This window comes from Salvelinus namaycush, chromosome 1 (genome assembly GCF_016432855.1).
Source record: "Salvelinus namaycush isolate Seneca chromosome 1, SaNama_1.0, whole genome shotgun sequence".
Classification (NCBI taxonomy): Eukaryota; Metazoa; Chordata; class Actinopteri; order Salmoniformes; family Salmonidae; genus Salvelinus; species Salvelinus namaycush.
In genome coordinates, this window is record NC_052307.1 from 72481442 (window position 1) to 72505069 (window position 23628).

Consider the following 23628-nt stretch of genomic DNA (forward strand, 5'->3'; position numbering starts at 1 on the left):
TCTCTCCTCCCTCCCCTCTCCTCTGTCCTGTCCTCTCGTCTCTCCTCCCTCCCCTCTCCTCTCCTCTCCTCTGTCCTGTCTCTTCTCTCCTCCACTGATAAACAACCAACCACATCCTCCTCTTCTCCTTTTCCTGTGGAGGTACCTCCTAACAGACACTCATCTTCCTCACCCAGTCTGTCCATCAGAGGTACCTCCTCTAACACAAACACTCATCTTCCTCACCCAGTCTGTCCATCAGAGGTACCTCCTCTAACAGACACTCATCTTCCTCACCCAGTCTGTCCATCAGAGGTACCTCCTCTAACAGACACTCATCTTCCTCACCCAGTCTGTTCATCAGAGGTACCTCCTCTAACAGACACACTCATCTTCCTCACCCAGTCTGTCCATCAGAGGTACCTCCTCTAACAGACACTCATCTTCCTCACCCAGTCTGTCCATCAGAGGTACCTCCTCTAACAGACACACTCATCTTCCTCACCCAGTCTGTCCATCAGAGGTACCTCCTCTAACAGACACTCATCTTCCTCACCCAGTCTGTTCATCAGAGGTACCTCCTCTAACAGACACTCATCTTCCTCACCCAGTCTGTTCATCAGAGGTACCTCCTCTAACAGACACACTCATCTTCCTCACCCAGTCTGTCCATCAGAGGTACCTCCTCTAACAGACACACTCATCTTCCTCACCCAGTCTGTCCATCAGAGGTACCTCCTCTAACACAAACAAGTGCATTCAATTCATACCCTCTTTCTGATTTATATCCATGTCGTACTGTTAGTATTGACAGATACATGTCATACTGTACTGTTAGTATTGAAGGAGCCGTACTATAAACGGTTCTAGCGTCTCTTGGCCAGACTTAACAACTTATGTATTTTCTGAACACCATTTTGCAGCTACTGTAATCCTCATAATGGACCTGCCTTCACTTTGAATTCAGGAAGTGAAATGAAAACTTGTTTTGTTATAAGTTGTTTTTTTAAAGGCCCAGTGCATCAGAAATATACATTTATATATATTTCCACACTGTGAGGTTGGAATAACACTGTGAAATTGTGAACATTATCAAAATGTCCTTTTAGTGTAAGAGTTGTTTGAAAAGACTGACATTTCAGCCTGTTTTGGCAGGATGGAGTTATGGCCTTCCACGGTGACATCACTATGGGGTGAATTAGTTAATAGACCAATAAGAAAGAGAGTTCTAAACCCCTCTGCCAATAACAGCACATTATCAGTTTTCCCCTCCCCACTCAGACCACTCCCCAGACAGACCTACCTAAATTGTTGCTTGAGAAATTGCCTGTTGTTAAGAATCTACTTTTTGTTTATTTTTGACCATTTTAATTAAAATCACAGTAAGGTACTTAATTGTTACCCAGAAATGATTTGATATTGACATAAAACGCCTGCATTGGATTTTTTTAAATTTTAAATATTGCTTTATTCCTAAATGAACTTTTGTATGCCAACAGTGTTTCTCATGCAGTATAGAATCAAGCTGCATTCTGGGATGTAAAGCTACTGTTATTCTCCAGTGATGTTATAGTCCCCAAGATATCTTCTCATGCAGTATAGAATCAAGCTGCATTCTGGGATGTAAAGCTACTGTTATTCTCCAGTGATGTTATAATCCCCAAGATATCTACTATCTCCATCATGCCATCGTTGCTGTGTTGTTCAAAGGCTCACTGATCTGTGTCTGATGACATGGTTAGAGTTGCGTCCTGACTCTCCACACTTCTCCTAGAGTGTGCTCTTGCACACTTCCTGTCATCGAAACAGACAAAGAGAACCAGTCAGAGCCCAGAACCTCAGGGAAATGGACATTGTTAGAGAATTAAGGGAAGAGGATTACTGTCTGGAATCATGTGTTTTATTAAAAGGTTTTGAATGGTTGAAGGATAAATTATAATGTGTGATATTATAATAACCAATAAAGTTGTGTGAAATAAAGTGAATATCTGTAGTTATTTATGAAAAGAGCAAAAAAAACTTTATAGGTGTCCTTTATCTCCTCGTAATATCCCCTTTATATCGGTGTCCTTTATCTCCTCATAATAACCCCTTTATATCGGTGTCCTTTATCTCCTCATAATAACCCCTTTATATCGGTGTCCTTTATCTCCTCATAATAACCCCTTTATATAGATGTCCTTTATCTCCTCATAATAACCCCTTTATATCGGTGTCCTTTATCTCTTCATAATAACCCCTTTATATAGGTGTCCTTTATCCTCCTAATAACCCCTTTATATAGGTGTCCTTTATCTCCTCATAATAACCCCTTTATATAGGTGTCCTTTATCTCCTCATAATAACCCCTTTATATAGATGTCCTTTATCTCCTCATAATAACCCCTTTATATAGGTGTCCTTTATCTCCTCATAATAACCCCTTTATATACACTACCATTAAAAAGTTTGGGGTCACTTAGAAATGTCTTTGTTTTTGAAAGAAAAGCACATTTTTTGTCCATTAAAACAACCTCAAATTGATTGGAAATACAGTGAAGACATTGTTAATGTTGTAAATGACTATTGTAGCTGGAAATGGAATATCAACATAGGTGTACAGAGGCCCATTATCAGCAACCATCACTCCTGTGTTCCAATGGCACGTTGTGTTAGCTAATCCAAGTTTATCATTTTAAAAGGCTAATTGATCATTAGAAAACCCTTCTGCAATTATGTTAGTACAGCTGAAAACTTGTCCTGATTAAAGAAGCAATAAAACTGTCCTTCTTTAGACTAGTTGAGTATCTGGAGCATCAGCATTTGTGGGTTTGATTACAGGCTCAAAATGTCCAGAAACAAATAACTTTCTTCTGAAACTCGTCAGTCTATTCTTGTTTTGAGAAATGAAGGCTATTCCATGTGAGAAATTGCCAAGAAACTGAAGATCTCGTACAACGCTGTGTACTACTCCCTTCACAGAACAGCACAAACTGGCGTTAACCAGAAAGAGGAGTGGGAGGCCCCGGTGCACAACTGAGCAAGAGGACAAGTACATTAGAGTGTCTAGTTTGAGAAACCGACGCCTCACAAGGCCTCAACTGGCAGCTTCATTAAATAGTACCCGCAAAACACCAGTCTCAACATCAACAGTGAAGAGGCGATTCCGGGATTGCTGACCTTCTATATGTGTCCTTTATCTCCTCATAATAATCCCTTTATATAGGTGTCCTTTATCTCCTCATAATAACCCCTTTATATAGGTGTCCTTTATCTCCTCATAATACCCCCTTTATATAGGTGCCCTTTATCTCCTCATAATACCCCCTTTATATATGTGTCCTTTATCTCCTCGTAATAACCCCTTTATATCGGTGTCCTTTATCTCCTCATAATAACCCCTTTATATAGATGTCCTTTATCTCCTCATAATACCCCCTTTATATAGATGTCCTTTATCTCCTCATAATAACCCCTTTATATAGATGTCCTTTATCTCCTCATAATAACCCCTTTATACAGGTGTCCTTTATCTCCCCGTAATAACCCCTTTATATAGGTGTCCTTTATCTCCTCATAATAACCTCTTCAGCATGCCTAGCTGTAGTGGGATGTCTCAACACTAAAGGAAGGCATCTGCCTAAATAACTCACCTTCCTCTCATCACCAAACCCTGCCTGTATGTCTGCCTATCTGCCTGCACACCTGTCTGTCAGTCTGTATATCTGTCTGCCTATCTGCCTGCACACCTGCCTGTCTGTATATATGTCTGCCTATCTGCCTGCACACCTGCCTGTCTGTATATATGTCTGCCTATCTGCCTGCACACCTGCCTGTCTGTATATATGTCTGCCTATCTGCCTGCACACCTGCCTGTCTGTATATATGTCTGCCTATCTGCCTGCACACCTGTCTGTCTGTCTGCCTAAATAACTCACCTTCCTCTCATCACCAAACCCTGTCTGCCTATCTGCCTGCACACCTGCCTGTCTGTCTGTATATCTGTCTGCCTATCTGCCTGCACACCTGCCTGTCTGTCTGCCTATCTGCCTGCACACCTGTCTGTCAGTCTGTATATCTGTCTGCCTATCTGCCTGCACACCTGTCTGTCAGTCTGTATATCTGTCTGCCTTTCTGCCTGTCTTTCTGCCTGTCTGTCTGCCTGCCTGAGTGTATATCTGCCTGCCTATCTGTCTTTCTGCCTGTGCTTTTCTGCCTGTCTGTCTGCCTGCCTGAGTGTATATCTGCCTGCCTATCTGTCTGTCTGCCTGCCTATCTGCCTGTATATCTGCCTGTCTGCCTTTCTGCCTGTATATCTGCCTGTCGGCCTTTCCGTCTGCCTGTCTGTCTGTCTGTGTGCATAAAGGATAACTCTTCAGAATTGTAATTATGCCTTGACAACCCTCCTTCCACTTCAGCGCGCAGACATGGTTTTGGGTTTTTCACAGCGTTGGTGGTTGGAGACACTGCATGCACTTGGCGGGTGATGAACAAAATGAATAGGAATGCATTGAATTTGAAGCAGTTTAAACGTGTTCGTGAGAATGTGAGAGATTGTGTGAACACCTCGCCTAATCCTCTTAAAAGACTGCAGGTATTATGCTGAGCCGTGGAGAGGAGGTGTGAGCTGTCATCCTGCGGTGCGCCCTTGTAGCTGCTCACCAAAAACTAGAGTCAGCATCTCTCAACCCAATCCCTTTACGTTAGCGCACACAGCTGGAGAGAGAGCTCGCGTCTAGATCACCTCTATCACAACAACTCAGCGATTAAAGGTACGTTTTATTAACAATTGAAAAAGGGTTAAGTATGGTTTACAGATGTTTTACAGAGAAAGGATTTAAGCTACAATAATCGTCATTGACCTTGTGGAAGCCTAGGATACTTGTCAATGACTCCATATCGGGCACTGTTTCTTGCCTGGAATTTCAACCACGAAATTCAGTTAAATGGATCATTATTTTCGTTTCTTAATTTTCACCCGACCCACCTGGATACACACGAGAAAATGAAATGGTTGGTTGAACATTTGGAATGAATCATATCGCTTATGCTGTCTCGACTCGAGGAGCGCATATCAGCACGTTCATGACCCGCGCACGTCAATGAAAAGTAGGGGCCTACATAATTATATTTTCTAGTTTATTCGCTGTTTTTTTTTAAATTGTCATTTGTACATTAACTACATTTTCTGCATTTCATTACACGTGTCATTTAATCTGTGCAGCCCTTCGGAGAGCAGAGTACCTGCAATTATGTAGCCATAGTAACAGGTGGCTGTATCCCCATCCTGCGCGCTCCTGCGACTCCCTTCACGTGAACGCGCCCTTATAATAGTCCAGTAGTGTTTTTTATTATTATTTTATTACGTCATTATGTCAAATGTATGACATGAGTTTTGCATCGTAGTCTAAACTGAGTGAATCATGGATTTATTTCCCCCCCCACTTTTTTATATATATAGGTTGGCGCTGGGACATCATGCCAGGACTATGACATTAAAACAGACTGTGCTGAAGATGTGTGCTGACCGCTCGCTGAACTGCATTATTTGGCCAACTAATGCTACTGGACCTGTTCCCATAAGCCTAACCATGCATCTGACACGGGCCTAATAATCCGCAGTGGGATTCAAGACCACTCTGGCAGCGGGGAACAATGCATTTACCACAAAGACGGAGACTCAACCGGAGTCGCATCCTCTTCTTCCTCTGTGGTGTATTACTGTGCTGCGTCTACACCGTGACGTTCAAGGCCCGGCTGCAGGAGCCATGGGTGGCCCGCCAGGCCGCAGCAGAGGAGGATCCTGGGACAGCACTCCCAGAGGAAGGGGGCGGTAGTGATAGTAGTAGTGTTCTGGAGGTAGACACACGAGAGGTGGTGACCTCTAACCCCTTTAGCCTAACAGAGAGCTATGATGATGACGTCATCACCAGGGCTCCTACTGTGCTGGAGGGGGATGACGTCATGGTGATAACTGTCAACAGGACGGACATTAAGCACTGTATCTACGTAGAGGACCCTGAACCCGAGCCTCCGACTGAACCTCCTCCCACCCCCCCTCCTCCTAACACCACCACCTCCCCGGGTATCCCTGGAGACGTCCCCCACAGGAAGGGAGAGTACCCAGAGGACCTGTTCACGGTGGACCAGAGGAGGCGGGGCTGGGTGACCCTCCACATTCTGGGCATGGTCTACATGTTCGTCTCCCTCGCCATCGTCTGTGACGAGTTCTTCGTCCCGGCGCTCGGCGTCATCACCGTGAAGCTCGACATCTCCGACGACGTTGCCGGGGCGACCTTCATGGCTGCAGGAGGCTCCGCACCCGAACTGTTCACCTCTCTGATTGGCGTGTTCATCTCCCATAGCAACGTGGGCATCGGGACAATCGTGGGGTCGGCGGTGTTTAACATCCTGTTTGTCATCGGGATGTGTGCCATCTTCTCCAGGGAGATGCTCCACCTCACCTGGTGGCCCCTGTTCAGAGACGTCTCCTTCTACATCATAGGTAATAAACACAATATCATCATTTTACAGATAATAGGTAGAGAATAATAGGTTTTACCAGAAATCCCGGTTTGTAGACTTCCGGAATCAGGAGGGAATAAGCAGAACATCTGGAATCCTCCGTCCCGGATTTCTGGGAAACCTGGGAATGTTGGGGGAAGTACGTACTTTAAAGGGTGCTTACCTTGGAGCCAACAGTCCATCCCATTGAAATTGGTCAATTGCATCCTATAGTTTTCCCCGTATAGTGAACTATATAGGTACATACACTCTCAGAAAACAAGGTGCTATCTAGAACCAAACAGGGTTCTGCAGCTGTCCCCATAGGATAAAACTTGTGGGTTCCACGGGGAACCCCTTTCCACAGAGGGTTCTACATGGAACTAAAAAGGGTTCTACTATTGTGACAGCCGCAGAACCCTTTTGCGCTCTGGCCAAAGGTAGTGCACTATATAGGGAATAGGACTCTGGTCTATAGTAGTACCACTATATAGGGAATATGACTCTGGTCAAAAGTAGTGCACTATATAGGGAATAGGGCTCTGGTCTATAGTAGTACCACTATATAGGGCTCTGGTCTATAGTAGTACCACTATATAGGGAATAGGGCTCTGGTCTATAGTAGTACCACTATATAGGGAATAGGGCTCTGGTCTATAGTAGTACCACTATATAGGGAATAGGACTCTGGTCTATAGTAGTACCACTATATAGGGAATAGGGCTCTGGTCTATAGTAGTACCACTGTCTAGGGAATAGGGCTCTGGTCTATAGTAGTACCACTATATAGGGAATAGGGCTCTGGTCTATAGTAGTACCACTGTCTAGGGAATAGGGCTCTGGTCTATAGTAGTACCACTATATAGGGAATAGGGCTCTGGTCTATAGTAGTACCACTATATAGGGAATAGGACTCTGGTCTATAGTAGTACCACTATATAGGGAATAGGGCTCTGGTCTATAGTAGTACCACTGTCTAGGGAATAGGGCTCTGGTCTATAGTAGTACCACTATATAGGGAATAGGGCTCTGGTCTATAGTAGTACCACTGTCTAGGGAATAGGGCTCTGGTCTATAGTAGTACCACTATATAGGGAATAGGGCTCTGGTCTATAGTAGTACCACTATATAGGGAATAGGGCTCTGGTCTATAGTAGTACCACTATATAGGGAATAGGGCTCTGGTCTATAGTAGTACCACTATATAGGGAATAGGGCTCTGGTCTATAGTAGTACCACTATATAGGGAATAGGGCTCTGGTCTATAGTAGTACCACTATATAGGGAATAGGGCTCTGGTCTATAGTAGTACCACTATATAGGGAATAGGGCTCTGGTCTATAGTAGTACCACTATATAGGGAATAGGATGCCATTTTGGACTCATCCTCTCTTCTCTCTTAGACCTGATCATGCTGATCGTGTTCAACACTATCATGTTCTCACGTTTCTTGCCCTCCTCCTCTTCCTGCCCCTACTCTCCCTCCTCCTCCTCGTCCTTCCTCCTCTTCCTCCCCCTCCTCTCCCTCCTCCTCCTTCCTCCCTCCTCCTCTTCCTCCCCCCCTCTCCCTCCTCCTCCTTCCTCCTCTTCCTCTCCCTTCTCCTCCTTCCTCCTCTTCCTCTCCCTTCTCCTCCTTCCTCCTCTTCCTCTCCCTCCTCCTCTTCCTCCCTCTCCTCTCCCTCCTCCTCCTCCCTCTCCTCTCCCTCCTCCTCCTCCTCTTCCTCCCTCTCCTCCCTCTCCTCCCCCTCCTCCCCCTCCTCCTCCTCCTCCTCTTCCCCCTTCTCCTCCTCCTCCTCTCCCTCCTCCTCCATCATAGATCTGATCATGCTGATCGTGTTCTTCTTGGACAACACCATCATGTGGTGGGAGAGCGTAATGCTGGTGTCGGGTTACGTGGCCTACGTCTGCTTCATGAAGTTCAACGTGCAGATCGAACACTTCGTCAAGACGCAGATCAACAAACACAAGAGCATCGTGAAGATCATCATGCCAGAGGAGGAGGAGGAGAAGGAACCCAAGAAGGTTGGTAGAGTTGTTGGGACTTTGTCAGGCAGTTTTGGTGAAGCAAAAAGACAGACAGACAGGTAGGTATGCAGACAGAGTGGCTGACAGACAGACATACAGGCAGGTAGGCAGAGTGGCTGACAGACAGACATACAGGCAGGTAGGCAGAGTGGCTGACAGACATACAGACAGGCAGGCAGAGTGGCTGACAGACAGACATACAGGCAGGTAGGCAGAGTGGCTGACAGACATACAGACAGGCAGGCAGGCAGAGTGGCTGACAGACAGACAGACAGGCAGGTAGGCAGACAGGCAGGCAGAGTGGCTGACAGACAGACATACAGGCAGGTAGGCAGAGTGGCTGACAGACATACAGACAGGCAGGCAGAGTGGCAGACAGACAGACAGACAGACAGACAGACAGACAGACAGACAGACAGACAGACAGACAGACAGACAGACAGACAGACAGACAGACAGACAGGCAGGTTGGTAGGCAGACAGAGTGGCTGACAGACAGACAGGCAGGTAGGCAGAGTGGCTGACAGACATACAGACAGGCAGGCAGGCAGAGTGGCTGACAGACAGACAGACAGACAGACAGACAGACAGACAGACAGACAGACAGACAGACAGACAGACAGACAGGCAGGTTGGTAGGCAGACAGAGTGGCTGACAGACAGACAGGCAGGTAGGCAGAGTGGCTGACAGACAGACAGACAGGCAGGTAGGTAGACAGAGTGGCTGAAAGACAGACAGGCAGGTAGAAAGACAGAGTGGCAGACAGACAGACAGACAGACAGACAGACAGACAGACAGACAGACAGACAGACAGACAGACTCTACCAAAAAATAATAATTATCAGGAAATGCAAATACTAGAAAAGCCCATTGTAATATCACCCAGGACCCTCTCTGGTCCAGTCCACGAGAGACAATATCACCCAGGACCCAGACCCTCTCTGGTCCAGTCCATGAGAGACAATATCACCCAGGACCCAGACCCTCTCTGGTCCAGTCCATGAGACAATATCACCCAGGACCCTCTCTGGTCCAGTACATGAGACAATATCACCCAGGACCCAGACCCTCTCTGGTCCAGTCCATGAGAGACAATATCACCCAGGACCCAGACCCTCTCTGGTCCAGTCCATGAGAGACAATATCACCCAGGACCCAGACCCTCTCTGGTCCAGTCCATGAGAGACAATATCATCCAGGACCCAGACCCTCTCTGGTCCAGTCCATGAGACAATATCACCCAGGACCCTCTCTGGTCCAGTCCATGAGAGACAATATCGCCCAGGACCCAGACCCTCTCTGGTCCAGTCCATGAGAGACAATATCACCCAGGACCCAGACCCTCTCTGGTCCAGTCCATGAGAGACAATATCACCCAGGACCCAGACCCTCTCTGGTCCAGTCCATGAGAGACAATATCACCCAGGACCCAGACCCTCTCTGGTCCAGTCCATGAGACAATATCACCCAGGACCCTCTCTGGTCCAGTACATGAGAGACAATATCACCCAGGACCCAGACCCTCTCTGGTCCAGTCCATGAGAGACAATATCACCCAGGACCCAGACCCTCTCTGGTCCAGTCCATGAGAGACAATATCACCCAGGACCCAGACCCTCTCTGGTCCAGTCCATGAGAGACAATATCATCCAGGACCCAGACCCTCTCTGGTCCAATCCATGAGACAATATCACCCAGGACCCTCTCTGGTCCAGTCCATGAGAGACAATATCACCCAGGACCCAGACCCTCTCTGGTCCAGTCCATGAGAGACAATATCGCCCAGGACCCAGACCCTCTCTGGTCCAGTCCATGAGAGACAATATCACCCAGGACCCAGACCCTCTCTGGTCCAGTCCATGAGAGACAATATCACCCAGGACCCAGACCCTCTCTGGTCCAGTCCATGAGAGACAATATCACCCAGGACCCAGACCCTCTCTGGTCCAGTCCATGAGAGACAATATCACCCAGGACCCAGACCCTCTCTGGTCCAGTCCATGAGACAATATCACCCAGGACCCTCTCTGGTCCAGTCCATGAGAGACAATATCACCCAGGACCCAGACCCTCTCTGGTCCAGTCCATGAGAGACAATATCACCCAGGACCCAGACCCTCTCTGGTCCAGTCCATGAGAGACAATATCACCCAGGACCCAGACCCTCTCTGGTCCAGTCCATGAGAGACAATATCACCCAGGACCCAGACCCTCTCTGGTCCAGTCCATGAGAGACAATATCGCCCAGGACCCAGACCCTCTCTGGTCCAGTCCATGAGAGACAATATCACCCAGGACCCAGACCCTCTCTGGTCCAGTCCATGAGAGACAATATCACCCAGGACCCAGACCCTCTCTGGTCCAGTCCATGAGAGACAATATCACCCAGGACCCAGACCCTCTCTGGTCCAGTCCATGAGAGACAATATCACCCAGGACCCTCTCTGGTCCAGTCCATGAGAGACAATATCACCCAGGACCCAGACCCTCTCTGGTCCAGTCCATGAGAGACAATATCGCCCAGGACCCAGACCCTCTCTGGTCCAGTCCACGAGAGACAATATCACCCAGGACCCAGACCCTCTCTGGTTCAGTCCACGAGAGACAATATCACCCAGGACCCAGACCCTCTCTGGTCCAGTCCATGAGAGACAATATCACCCAGGACCCAGACCCTCTCTGGTCCAGTCCATGAGAGACAATATCACCCAGGACCCTCTCTGGTCCAGTCCATGAGAGACATGGACTGGTTGATTCACTGGACTGTCATCAGAGCCTGTGTTTATCCATCCAGCTCTTTGTACAGGTCATAGTGTGTGTGTTTGTGTGGCAGCCAGACTCGGCAGCCTTTGATGATTGGGACTGAATCCCTGAAAGGATCCCAGGTGTCAGAGCCCAGCGTAGGGGAGCATGGGTCAGGGGGAGGACAGGACGGGGGACGGGGATGATGTAATGCTGATGAGATGTAAAGTAATGTCAACCATCAGTTTGTCATTGTCACACTGGAGGACCGTATTATTCAGCTAAATCACACACCTGGTGCCAGTCACCGTATATCTCTCGTCACAGTCATCTGAATATCCATTCTCTGTGTTTCATTATATATTCTTTGGCAGACAAAGCTGTAGCAGGGAATGATTGTCCAGACCAGTAGAAACAAATAGCACCTACCTACTTCAACGCCACAGGAGGCTGGTGGCTCCTTAATTGGGGAGGACGGGCTCGTGGTAACGGCTGGAGCGGAATCAGTGGAATGGTATCAAATACACTGCTCAAAAAAATAAAGGGAACACTTAAACAACACAATGTAACTCCAAGTCAATCACACTTCTGTGAAATCAAACTGTCCACTTAGGAAGCAACACTGATTGACAATAAATTTCACATGCTGTTGTGCAAATGGAATAGACAAAAGGTGGAAATTATAGGCAATTAGCAAGACACCCCCAATAAAGGAGTGGTTCTGCAGGTGGTGACCACAGACCACTTCTCAGTTCCTATGCTTCCTGGCTGATGTTTTGGTCACTTTTGAATGCTGGCGGTGCTTTCACTCTAGTGGTAGCATGAGACGGAGTCTACAACCCACACAAGTGGCTCAGGTAGTGCAGCTCATCCAGGATGGCACATCAATGCGAGCTGTGGCAAGAAGGTTTGCTGTGTCTGTCAGCGTAGTGTCCAGAGCATGGAGGCGCTACCAGGAGACAGGCCAGTACATCAGGAGACGTGGAGGAGGCCGTAGGAGGGCAACAACCCAGCAGCAGGACCGCTACCTCCGCCTTTGTGCAAGGAGGAGCACTGCCAGAGCCCTGCAAAATGACCTCCAGCAGGCCACAAACATTTTTACGTTTATTCCCCTACTGGGTCATACAGCTGCATAAGACAAAGAACACATTCACACAAGTACTGCTATTTAACCCTTTCTCCTATGCTGAGTCTCCTCCTACACATCTGAACAGCCAATACATCTCTGTTGCTATCCAGAAGATGAGTGATCTACACTGCCGGTCAAACGTTTTAGAACACCTACTCTTTCAAGGGTTTTTCTTTATTTTTACTATTTTCTATGTTGTAGAATAATGTTGAAGACATCAAAACTATGAAACAACACATATGGAAACATGTAGTAACCAAAAAAAGTGTTAAACAAATCAAAATATATTTTATATTTGAGATTCTTCAAATCCTTTGCCTTTATGACAGCTTTGCACACTCTTGGCATTCTCTCAACCAGCTTCATGAGGTAGTCACCTGGAATGCATTTCAATTAACAGGTGTGCCTTCTTAAACTTAATGTGTGGAATTTATTTAGTTCTTAATGCATTTGAGCCAATCAGTTGTGTTGTGACAAGGTTTGGGGTGGTATACAGAAGATAGCCTTATTTGGTAAAAGACCAAGTCCATATTATGGCAACAACAGCTCAAATAAGCAAAGAGAAACGACACTCCATCATTACTTTAAGACTTTGAAAGTTTCTTCAAGTGCAGTCGCAAAAACAATCAAGCGCTATGATGAAACTGACTCTCATGAGGACTGCCACAGGAAAGGAAGACCCAGAGTTACCTCTGCTGCAGAGGATAAGTTCATTAGAGTTACCAGACTCAGAAATTGCAGCCCAAATGAATGCTTCACAGAGTTCAAGTAACAGACACATCTCAACATCAACTGTTCAGAGGAGACTGTGTGAATCAGGCCTTCGAAGTCGATTTGCTGCAAAGAAACCACTACTAAAGGACACCAATAATAAGAAGAGACTTGCTTGGGCCAAGAAACACGAGCAATGGACATTAGACAGGTGGATATCTGTCCTTTGGACTGGAGTCCAAACTGGAGATTTTTGGCTCCAACCACTGTGTCTTTGTGAGACGTGGTGTGGGTGAAAGGATGATCTCTGCATGTGTATTTCTCACCGTAAAGTATGGAGGAGGAGGAGGTGCTTTGGTGGTGCTTTGCTGGTGACACTTTTTATTTATTTAACCTTTATTTAACTAGGCAAGTCAGTTAAGAACACATTTTTATTTTCGCTGATGGCCTAGGAACAGTGGGTTAACTGCCTTGTTCAGGGGCAGAACGACAGATTTTTACCTTGTCAGCTCGGGGATTGAATCTTGCAACCTTCCGGTTACTAGTCCAACGCTCTAACCACTAGGCTACCTTCCGGTTACTAGTCCAACGCTCTAACCACTAGGCTACCTTCCGGTTACTAGTCCAACGCTCTAACCACTAGGCTACCTTCCGGTTACTAGTCCAACGCTCTAACCACTAGGCTACCTGCCGCGTCACACTGTCTGTGATGTATTTAGAATTCAAGGCACAATTCACCACCATGGCTACCACAGCATTCTGCAGCGTTACTCCATCCCATCTGGTTTGGGCTTAGTGGGACTATCATTTGTTTTTCAACAGGACAATGACCCAACACACCTCCAGGCTGTGCAAGGGCTATTTTTCCCAAAAAGGAGAGTGATGGAGTGCTGCATCAGATGACCTGGCCTCCACAATCATCTGACCTCAACCAAATTGAATGGTTTCGAGTCGGACCGCAGAGTGAAGAAAAAGCAGCCAACAAGTACTCAGCATATGTGGGAACTCCTTCAAGACTGTTGGAAAAGTATGCTAAGAGTGTACTAAGCTGTCATCAAGGGAAAGGGTGGCTACTTTGAAGAATCTCAAATATAAAATACATTTTGATTTGCTTAACACTTTTTTGGTTACTACATGACTCCATATGTGTTATTTCATAGTTTTGATATCTTCACTATTATTCTACAATGTAGGAAATAGTCAAACAAAAATAAGAAAAACCCTTGAATGAGTAGGTGTTCTAAAACATTTGACCGGTAGTGTATGTTCTTCATCTAACCAAGACCTCTGCCCAAATTCCCCCCCAACTTACGGCTGCCATGTTGACTTGTACCAGACTGTGTCTCTTCTCCTCCCCAACTCACGGCTGCCATGTTGACTTGTACCAGACTGTGTCTCTTCTCCTCCCCAACTCACGGCTGCCATGTTGACTTGTACCAGACTGTGTCTCTTCTCCTCCCCAACTCACGGCTGCCATGTTGACTTGTACCAGACTGTGTCTCTTCTCCTCCCCAACTCACGGCTGCCATGTTGACTTGTACCAGACTGTGTCTCTTCTCCTCCCCAACTCACGGCTGCCATGTTGACTTGTACCAGACTGTGTCTCTTCTCCTCCCAACTCACGGCTGCCATGTTGACTTGTACCAGACTGTGTCTCTTCTCCTCCCCAACTCACGGCTGCCATGTTGACTTGTACCAGACTGTGTCTCTTCTCCTCCCCAACTCACGGCTGCCATGTTGACTTGTACCAGACTGTGTCTCTTCTCCTCCCAACTCACGGCTGCCATGTTGACTTGTACCAGACTGTGTCTCTTCTCCTCCCCAACTCACGGCTGCCATGTTGACTTGTACCAGACTGTGTCTCTTCTCCTCCCCAACTCACGGCTGCCATGTTGACTTGTACCAGACTGTGTCTCTTCTCCTCCCCAACTCACGGCTGCCATGTTGACTTGTACCAGACTGTGTCTCTTCTCCTCCCCAACTCACGGCTGCCATGTTGACTTGTACCAGACTGTGTCTCTTCTCCTCCCCAACTCACGGCTGCCATGTTGACTTGTACCAGACTGTGTCTCTTCTCCTCCCCAACTCACGGCTGCCATGTTGACTTGTACCAGACTGTGTCTCTTCTCCTCCCCAACTCACGGCTGCCATGTTGACTTGTACCAGACTGTGTCTCTTCTCCTCCCCAACTCACGGCTGCCATGTTGACTTGTACCAGGCTCTGTCTCTTCTCCCCCCATAGGATCCCTGATGACAATAACATATCCTGACTTAATGTAAACGTTCTACATTCACCCCTCTCCCTCAGTGACATGAAAAAGGATATTTCATATTTCAAGTTTAGAAATCAGAACCTATCGACACGTACATTGTGGTATGGTGGTATTATACATGTTGTATTGTAGATATGTAGTGACATAATAATGTTATATGATGTACTGTTTTATCTTTTGTTTTATATGTGATGTAAGTGCTTTAATGTGTTTGGACCCCAGGAAGAGTATCTGCTTCCTTGGCAACAGCTAATGGGGATCCATAATAAACCCCAGGAAGAGTATCTGCTTCCTTGGCAACAGCTAATGGGGATCCATAATAAATACAAAATACAAATTGGGATGCATCCACAGTGTCTCTTGACTGGTATGATGGTGGGTGTTGGTGTGGGATTGCTAAGAAAATGACATGCAAGTGCACAGTTTATACTGGTGTAGGCAACTCATAGAACCCCAGTAGGTATAGTTGAACCTTTTAATAAGGGCTAAGGCTGCACTTGAAGTAGTGTATCCAGGGTGCTACCATTGGTACATTTGACGCTATCAACAAACAAGTACAGGTAACTGCCAGAATAATGGAAACACTTGAGTAGATGAGGGATATCAAGTACATTGAAAGCAGGTGCTTCCACACAGGTGTGGTTCCTGAGTTAGTTAAGCAATTAATATCCCATCATGCTTAGGGTCATGCATAAAAATGCTGGGCAGACCATTATTTTGGCTACCATGGCTATGCCCCTACAGGATGACGATGCCCCCATCCACAGGGCAGGAGTGGTCACTGAATGCTTTGATGAGCATGAAAACGATGTAAACAATATGCCCTGGCCATCTCAGTCACCAGATCTCAACCCAATTGAACACTTACAGTGCATTCGGAAAGTATTCAGACCCATTGACTTTTTCCACATCTTGTTACGTTACAGCCTTATTCTAAAATGGATTAAATAGTTTTCCCACCCCTCATCAGTCTACACACAATACCCCATAATGACATCACAAAACCCCACAATGACATCACAATACCACATAATGACATCACAATACCCCATAATGACATCACAATACCACATAATGACATAGCAATTTTTTAAATGTATTTTTTTAGAAATGTTAGTATTCAGACCCTTTACTCAGTACTTTGTTGAAGCACCTTTGGCAGTGATTACAGCCTCGAGTCTTCTTGGGTATGACGCTTGGGAGTTTCTCCCATTCTTCTCTGCTGATCCTCTCAAGCTCTGTCAGGTTGGTCTCCAGAGATGTTCGATCGGGTTCAAGTCCGGGCTCTGGCTGGGCCACTCAATGACATTCAGAGACTTGTCCCGAAGCCACTCCTGCATTGTCTTGGCTATGTGCTTAGGGTCGTTGTCCTGTTGGAAGGTGAACCTTTGACCCAGTCTGAGGTCTCGAGTGCTCTGCAGCAGGTTTTCATCAAGGATCTCTCTGTACTTTGCTCCGTTCATCTTTCCCTTGATCCTGACTAGTCTCCCAGTCCCTGCCGCTGAAAAACATCCACACAGCATGATGTTGCCACCACCATGCTTCACCGTAGGGATAGTGCCAGGTTTCCTCCAGATGGGATGCTTGGCATTTAGGCCAAAGAGTTCAATCTTGGTTTCATCAGAACAGAGAATCTTGTTTTTCAAGATCTGAGTCCTTTAGCTGCCTTTTGGCAAACTCCAAGCGGGCTGTCATGTGCCTTTTACTGCGGATTGGCTTCCAATCCTTCCAATGTGCTTCCAATGTGTTTTTGGTAACCTTCCCCAGTTCTGTGCTTCGACACAATCCAATCCTGACACAATCCTCACCATTAACAAAACACCAATATGGAATTTCTGGTGGAAGAATGGTGTCACATCCCTCCAATAGTGTTCCAGACACTTCTATGCCATTGAAGCTGTTCTGGCTCAACGCCCTATTAAAACACTTTATGTTGGATTTTTCCTTTATTTTGTCAGTTACCTGTTCTCACTAATATCAGTGTTGTTATAATCCTGTCTTTGGCTCATCAGTAGACATCCATTCTGCAGCCTCTACCCAGCTGGGCAAATGTTGGCATGGGATTTCATAAAGACATTATTTCCTGGTTGAAACAACATATTTTTTCTGGACTACAACAAACCCGTCGTTTTTACAATCAGAATACAACCTGACCATGTAAAAGCCATTCAGTACATTTTGCCCACTGGAGTAGTGCTTTAAAAGTCTGCCTTTTCTCCTCTCTCTGGTTCCTATTGTGGAACGTGTACTAAAGTATTCCTGTATTTACAGCAGAACAGTGGACCTCCACCACCTGATCCACCCCAAAAGACTGTTTCACCAGAACCCAAACCACAACCTCAAGACTCACCCCAGAAGAGAGACAGAGAAAAACTGAAGGTCTCAACACTCTTTGATTGTGATGTCATGATCAGGTTGTGTACTGATTGTGATGTCATGATCAGGTTGTGTACTGATTGTGATGTCATGATCAGGTTGTGTACTGATTGTGATGTCATGATCAGGTTGTGTACTGATTGGGATGTCATGATCAGGTTGTGTACTGATTGTGATGTCATGATCAGGTTGTGTACTGATTGTGATGTCATGATCAGGTTGTGTACTGATTGTAAAATTATGTTGTTTTTTTTTTTAGTTTTTTTTTTTAGATGTCATTTTAGTGACCAGCTAAAAGAGGTCTTTACCTGAATGTAACCTGGCGTGATCTGCCGTGGCTCCAACCCTGTGTGTGGTGTGGTGTGTTTGTTATGTCCCAGGTGAAGCCCACTCTCCAGAGAGGAGGGAGTAATGCGTCTCTCCACAACAGCACCAACAGAAACACCATCTTCCAGCTGATGATCCACACACTGGACCCGCTGGGAGAAGGTACTGGACTTTATATCAATCTTTATTATTACAGGGACTGCTATGGTCCTAATCTGTGGTCCTAATCTGTGGTCCTATACTATGGTCCTATACTATGGTCCTAATCTATGGTCCTAATCTATGATCCTAATCTATGGTCCTAATCTGTGGTCCTAATCTGTGGTCCTAATCTATGGTCCTATACTATGGTCCTATACTATGGTCCTAATCTATGGTCCTAATCTATGATCCTAATCTATGGTCCTAATCTATGGTCCTAAACTATTGTCCTTCCTGTACAGTACCAGGGACCAGGAAGCTATGCCTCCTTGGAGGAGCTACTGAACCATGTATTATATCTATTCAATTAAAATCAAATGTTATTGGTCACATACACATGGTTAGGAGATGTTATTGGTCACATACACATGGTTAACAGATGTGATTGGTCACATACACATGGTTAGCAGATGTTATTGGTCACATACACATGGTTAGCAGATGTTATTGGTCACATACACATGGTTAGCAGATGTTATTGGTCACATACACATGGTTAGCATTCACTACTGTCACAGGGACCTTCTACATTCACTACTGTCACAGGGACCTCCTACATTCACTGCTGTCACAGGGACCTTCTATATTCACTACTGCCACAGGGACCTTCTATATTCACTACTGCCACCGGGACCTTCTACATTCACTACTGCCACCGGGACCTTCTACATTCACTACTGCCACAGGGACCTTCTACATTCACCACTGCCACAGGGACCTTCTATAGTCACTGCTGTCACAGGGACCTCCTACATTCACTGCTGTCACAGGGACCTTCTATATTCATTACTGTCACAGGGACCTTCTATATTCACTACTGCCACAGGGACCTTCTATATTCACTACTGCCACAGGGACCTTCTATATTCACTACTGCCACAGGGACCTTCTATATTCACTACTGCCACAGGGACCTTCTATATTCACTACTGCCACATGGACCTTCTACATTCACTACTGCCACCGGGACCTTCTACATTCACCACTGCCACAGGGACCTTCTATATTCACTACTGCCACATGGACCTTCTATATTCACTACTGCCACGGGGGCCTTCTACATTCACTACTGTCGCAGGGACCTTCTACATTCACTACTGCCGCAGGGACCTTCTATATTCACTACTGCCACATTCACCTTCTATATTCACCGCTGCCACATGGACCTTCTATATTCACTACTGTCACAGGGACCTTCTATATTCACTACTGTCACAGGGACCTTCTATATTCACTACTGCCACATGGACCTTCTATATTCACCACTGCCACATGGACCTTCTACATTCACTACTGCCACAGGGACCTTCTATATTCACAACTGCCACAGGGGCCTTCTATATTCACTACTGCCACAGGGACCCTCTATATTCACTATTGCCACAGGGATCTTCTATATTCACTGCTGCCACAGGGACCTTCTATATTCAGTACTGCCACAGGGACCTTCTACATTTACCACCGCCACGGGGATCTTCTATATTCACTACTGCCACGGGGACCTTCTATATTCACTGCTGCCACGGGGACCTTCTATATTCACTACTGCCACAGGGACCTTCACTATACCCTCATAAAGGTCAACACGAGGAGTTCTATTGTTGAATCAATTGTTTTAGTGCTCAGCTTCAACAGAAACAGAAACCTGCTCACCCTGTTATTCTCTCAAAGGACAAAGGTTGATGACCATTGATGACACCAGTCAAAATTGTTCCTTGCAGCTTCACAGCATCATCAGACTGTTAGCTTCACAGTAGCATCAGACTGTTAGCTTCACAGTAGCATCAGACTGTTAGCTTCACAGCAGCATCAGACTGTTAGTTTCACAGTAGCATCAGACTATTAGCTTCACAGCAGCATCAGACTGTTAGCTTCACAGCAGCATCAGACTGTTAGCTTCACCTTCAGGATCAGACTGTTAGCTTCACAGCAGCATCAGACTGTTAGCTTCACAGCAGCATCAAACTGTTAGCTTCACAGTAGCATCAGACTGTTAGCTTCACAGCAGCATCAGACTGTTAGCTTCACAGTAGCATCAAACTGTTAGCTTCACAGTAGCATCAGACCGTTAGCTTCACAGCAGCATCAGACTGTTAGCTTCACAGCAGCATCTGACTGTTAGCTTCACAGTAGCATCAGACTGTTAGCTTCACAGTAGCATCAGACTGTTAGCTTCACAGCAGCATCAGACTGTTAGTTTCACAGTAGCATCAGACTGTTAGCTTCACAGTAGCATCAGACTGTTAGCTTCACAGCAACATCAGACTGTTAGCTTCACAGTAGCATCAGACTGTTAGATTCACAGTAGCATCAGACTGTTAGATTCACAGTAGCATCAGACTATTAGCTTCACAGCAGCATCAGACTGTTAGCTTCACAGCAGCATCAGAATGTTAGCTTCACCTTCAGGATCAGACTGTTAGATTCACAGCAACATCAGACTGTTAGCTTCACAGTAGCATCAGACTGTTAGATTCACAGTAGCATCAGACTATTAGCTTCACAGCAGCATCAGACTGTTAGCTTCACAGCAGCATCAGAATGTTAGCTTCACCTTCAGGATCAGACTGTTAGCTTCACAGCAGCATCAGACTGTTAGCTTCACAGCAGCATCCGACCGTTAGCTTCACAGCAGCATCAGACTGTTAGCTTCACAGCAGCATCAGACTTGTTATCTTAGTGACACACACAGTCCAGTACAGCGAGAGACCTAGAGATAGTGCTATTGAGATAAAGAGATTGGTCGGCCAGAGGCTGGCTCTTATCCAGCTTTTATTAGCCTGTATTGAAAGCTGATTAAGGATCAGAGTGCTGTGAGGAGGCTGCATGGGGACAGGCCTGGCTGCCAGGTGGCCTGAGGACTCGGTGAAGGTCACTGCAGTAGAGGACAGTCACATCCCTGTAATCCAGGAACACAGGTGGACTTGACCTCTGCTCTTCACTTATCACACAACACGAGTCTCTAGTGTAAGGTAGCACCAAAGTGTTGAGAGGCTTTTGAATCAGCCCCCCCCCCCCGCAGGACCAGGTTTGGAGAGCGCTGCTCTAATGGCTCCTCCACACCAGAGCTCTGGATGTCAGGGGACTTGGGGGGAACTGGTAAACACAGAGGCTGATTGAATGTCTCTCTCACAGAGATCCTATTAAATGAGTTCTAATATGTCATTCTATGGTGTCTTCCATCGTCCCCTTATTTCAGAGACAGGCTTTAGCAGAGATGTTAGATGCCCTGGTCAGAGGAGAGTTAGACAAGGTAAGAGGGATGTCAACATGTCACCTCCTCCTCATGTTGTCACCCCGTATTGTCACTTCATGCCAGCCCTTCTGAAGGGTTTCCATTGTTAGTACATAGGACATCAGTTTACTATCTGTCACTCCAACTTCCATTGCCCTACCGAGAGTTACTGAGAATCTCTTCATCTTCTGTCTACTATCTGTCACTCCAACCTCCATTGTCCTACCGAGAGTTACTGAGAATCTCTTCATCTTCAGTCTACTATCTGTCACTCCAACCTCCATTGTCCTACCGAGTATCTCTTCATCTTCAGTCTACTATCTGTCACTCCAACTTCCATTGCCCTACCGAGAATTACTGAGAATCTCTTCATCTTCAGTCTACTATCTATCTGTCACTCCAACTTCCATTGCCCTACCGAGAGTTACTGAATTTCTCTTCATCTTCAGTCTACTATCTGTCACTCCAACCTCCATTGCCCTACCGAGAGTTACTGAATTTCTCTTCATCTTCAGTCTACTATCTATCTCTCCAACCTCCATTGTCCTACCGAGAGTTACTGAATTTCTCTTCATCTTCAGTCTACTATCTATCTCTCCAACCTCCATTGTCCTACCGAGTATCTCTTCATCTTCAGTCTACTATCTGTCACTCCAACCTCCATTGTCCTACCGAGAGTTACTGAGAATCTCTTCATCTTCTGTCTACTATCTGTCACTCCAACCTCCATTGTCCTACCGAGAGTTACTGAATTTCTCTTCATCTTCAGACTACTATCTGTCACTCCAACCTCAATTGTCCTACCGAGAGTTACTGAATTTCTCTTCATCTTCAGTCTACTATCTGTCACTCCAACCTCCATTGCCCTACCGAGAGTTACTGAATTTCTCTTCATCTTCAGTCTACTATCTGTCACTCCAACCTCCATTGTCCTACCGAGAGTTACTGAGAATCTCTTCATCTTCAGTCTACTATCTATCTGTCACTCCAACTTCCATTGCCCTACCGAGAGTTACTGAATTTCTCTTCATCTTCAGTCTACTATCTGTCACTCCAACCTCCATTGTCCTACCGAGAGTTACTGAATTTCTCTTCATCTTCAGTCTACTATCTGTCACTCCAACCTCCATTGTCCTACCGAGAGTTACTGAGAATCTCTTCATCTTCAGTCTACTATCTGTCACTCCAACTTCCATTGTCCTACCGAGAGTTACTGAGAATCTCTTCATCTTCTGTCTACTATCTGTCACTCCAACCTCCATTGTCCTACCGAGAGTTACTGAGAATCTCTTCATCTTCAGTCTACTATCTATCTGTCACTCCAACTTCCATTGCCCTACCGAGAGTTACTGAATTTCTCTTCATCTTCAGTCTACTATCTGTCACTCCAACCTCCATTGTCCTACCGAGAGTTACTGAATTTCTCTTCATCTTCAGTCTACTATCTGTCACTCCAACTTCCATTGTCCTACCGAGAGTTACTGAGAATCTCTTCATCTTCAGTCTACTATCTGTCACTCCAACCTCCATTGCCCTACCGAGAGTTACTGAATTTCTCTTCATCTTCAGTCTACTATCTGTCACTCGAACCTCCATTGTCCTACCGAGAGTTACTGAGAATCTCTTCATCTTCAGTCTACTATCTGTCACTCCAACTTCCATTGCCCTACCGAGAGTTACTGAATTTCTCTTCATCTTCAGTCTACTATCTGTCACTCCAACCTCCATTGTCCTACCGAGAGTTACTGAGAATCTCTTCATCTTCAGTCTACTATCTGTCACTCCAACTTCCATTGTCCTACCGAGAGTTACTGAGAATCTCTTCAGTCTACTATCTGTCACTCCAACTTCCATTGTCCTACCGAGAGTTACTGAGAATCTCTTCATCTTCAGTCTACTATCTATCTGTCACTCCAACTTCCATTGCCCTACCGAGAGTTACTGAATTTCTCTTCATCTTCAGTCTACTATCTGTCACTCCAACCTCCATTGTCCTACCGAGAGTTACTGAGAATCTCTTCATCTTCAGTCTACTATCTGTCACTCCAACTTCCATTGTCCTACCGAGAGTTACTGAGAATCTCTTCATCTTCTGTCTACTATCTGTCACTCCAACTTCCATTGTCCTACCGAGAGTTACTGAGAA

At 46.0% G+C, this 23628-nt stretch overlaps 1 protein-coding gene and 1 long non-coding RNA gene across 2 annotated transcripts in view; both read left to right on the forward strand.

Moving 5' to 3' along the window:
* The first annotated feature begins 33 nt into the window (after positions 1–33).
* On the forward strand, positions 34–1964 carry LOC120048375. The gene is made up of 2 exons (XR_005477005.1): positions 34–657; positions 711–1964. It is a non-coding gene; the product is annotated as an uncharacterized LOC120048375 (long non-coding RNA).
* A 3649-nt stretch (positions 1965–5613) lies between these two features.
* LOC120052821 (sodium/potassium/calcium exchanger 1-like) overlaps positions 5614–23628 on the forward strand; it is a 41329-nt gene continuing 23314 nt past the window's right edge. The window contains exons 1-4 of the mRNA XM_038999997.1: positions 5614–6463; positions 8279–8488; positions 17688–17722; positions 18100–18208. Coding sequence (XP_038855925.1) covers positions 5614–6463; positions 8279–8488; positions 17688–17722; positions 18100–18208 — 1204 coding nt within the window. The remainder of the gene's footprint in view (positions 6464–8278; positions 8489–17687; positions 17723–18099; positions 18209–23628) is intronic.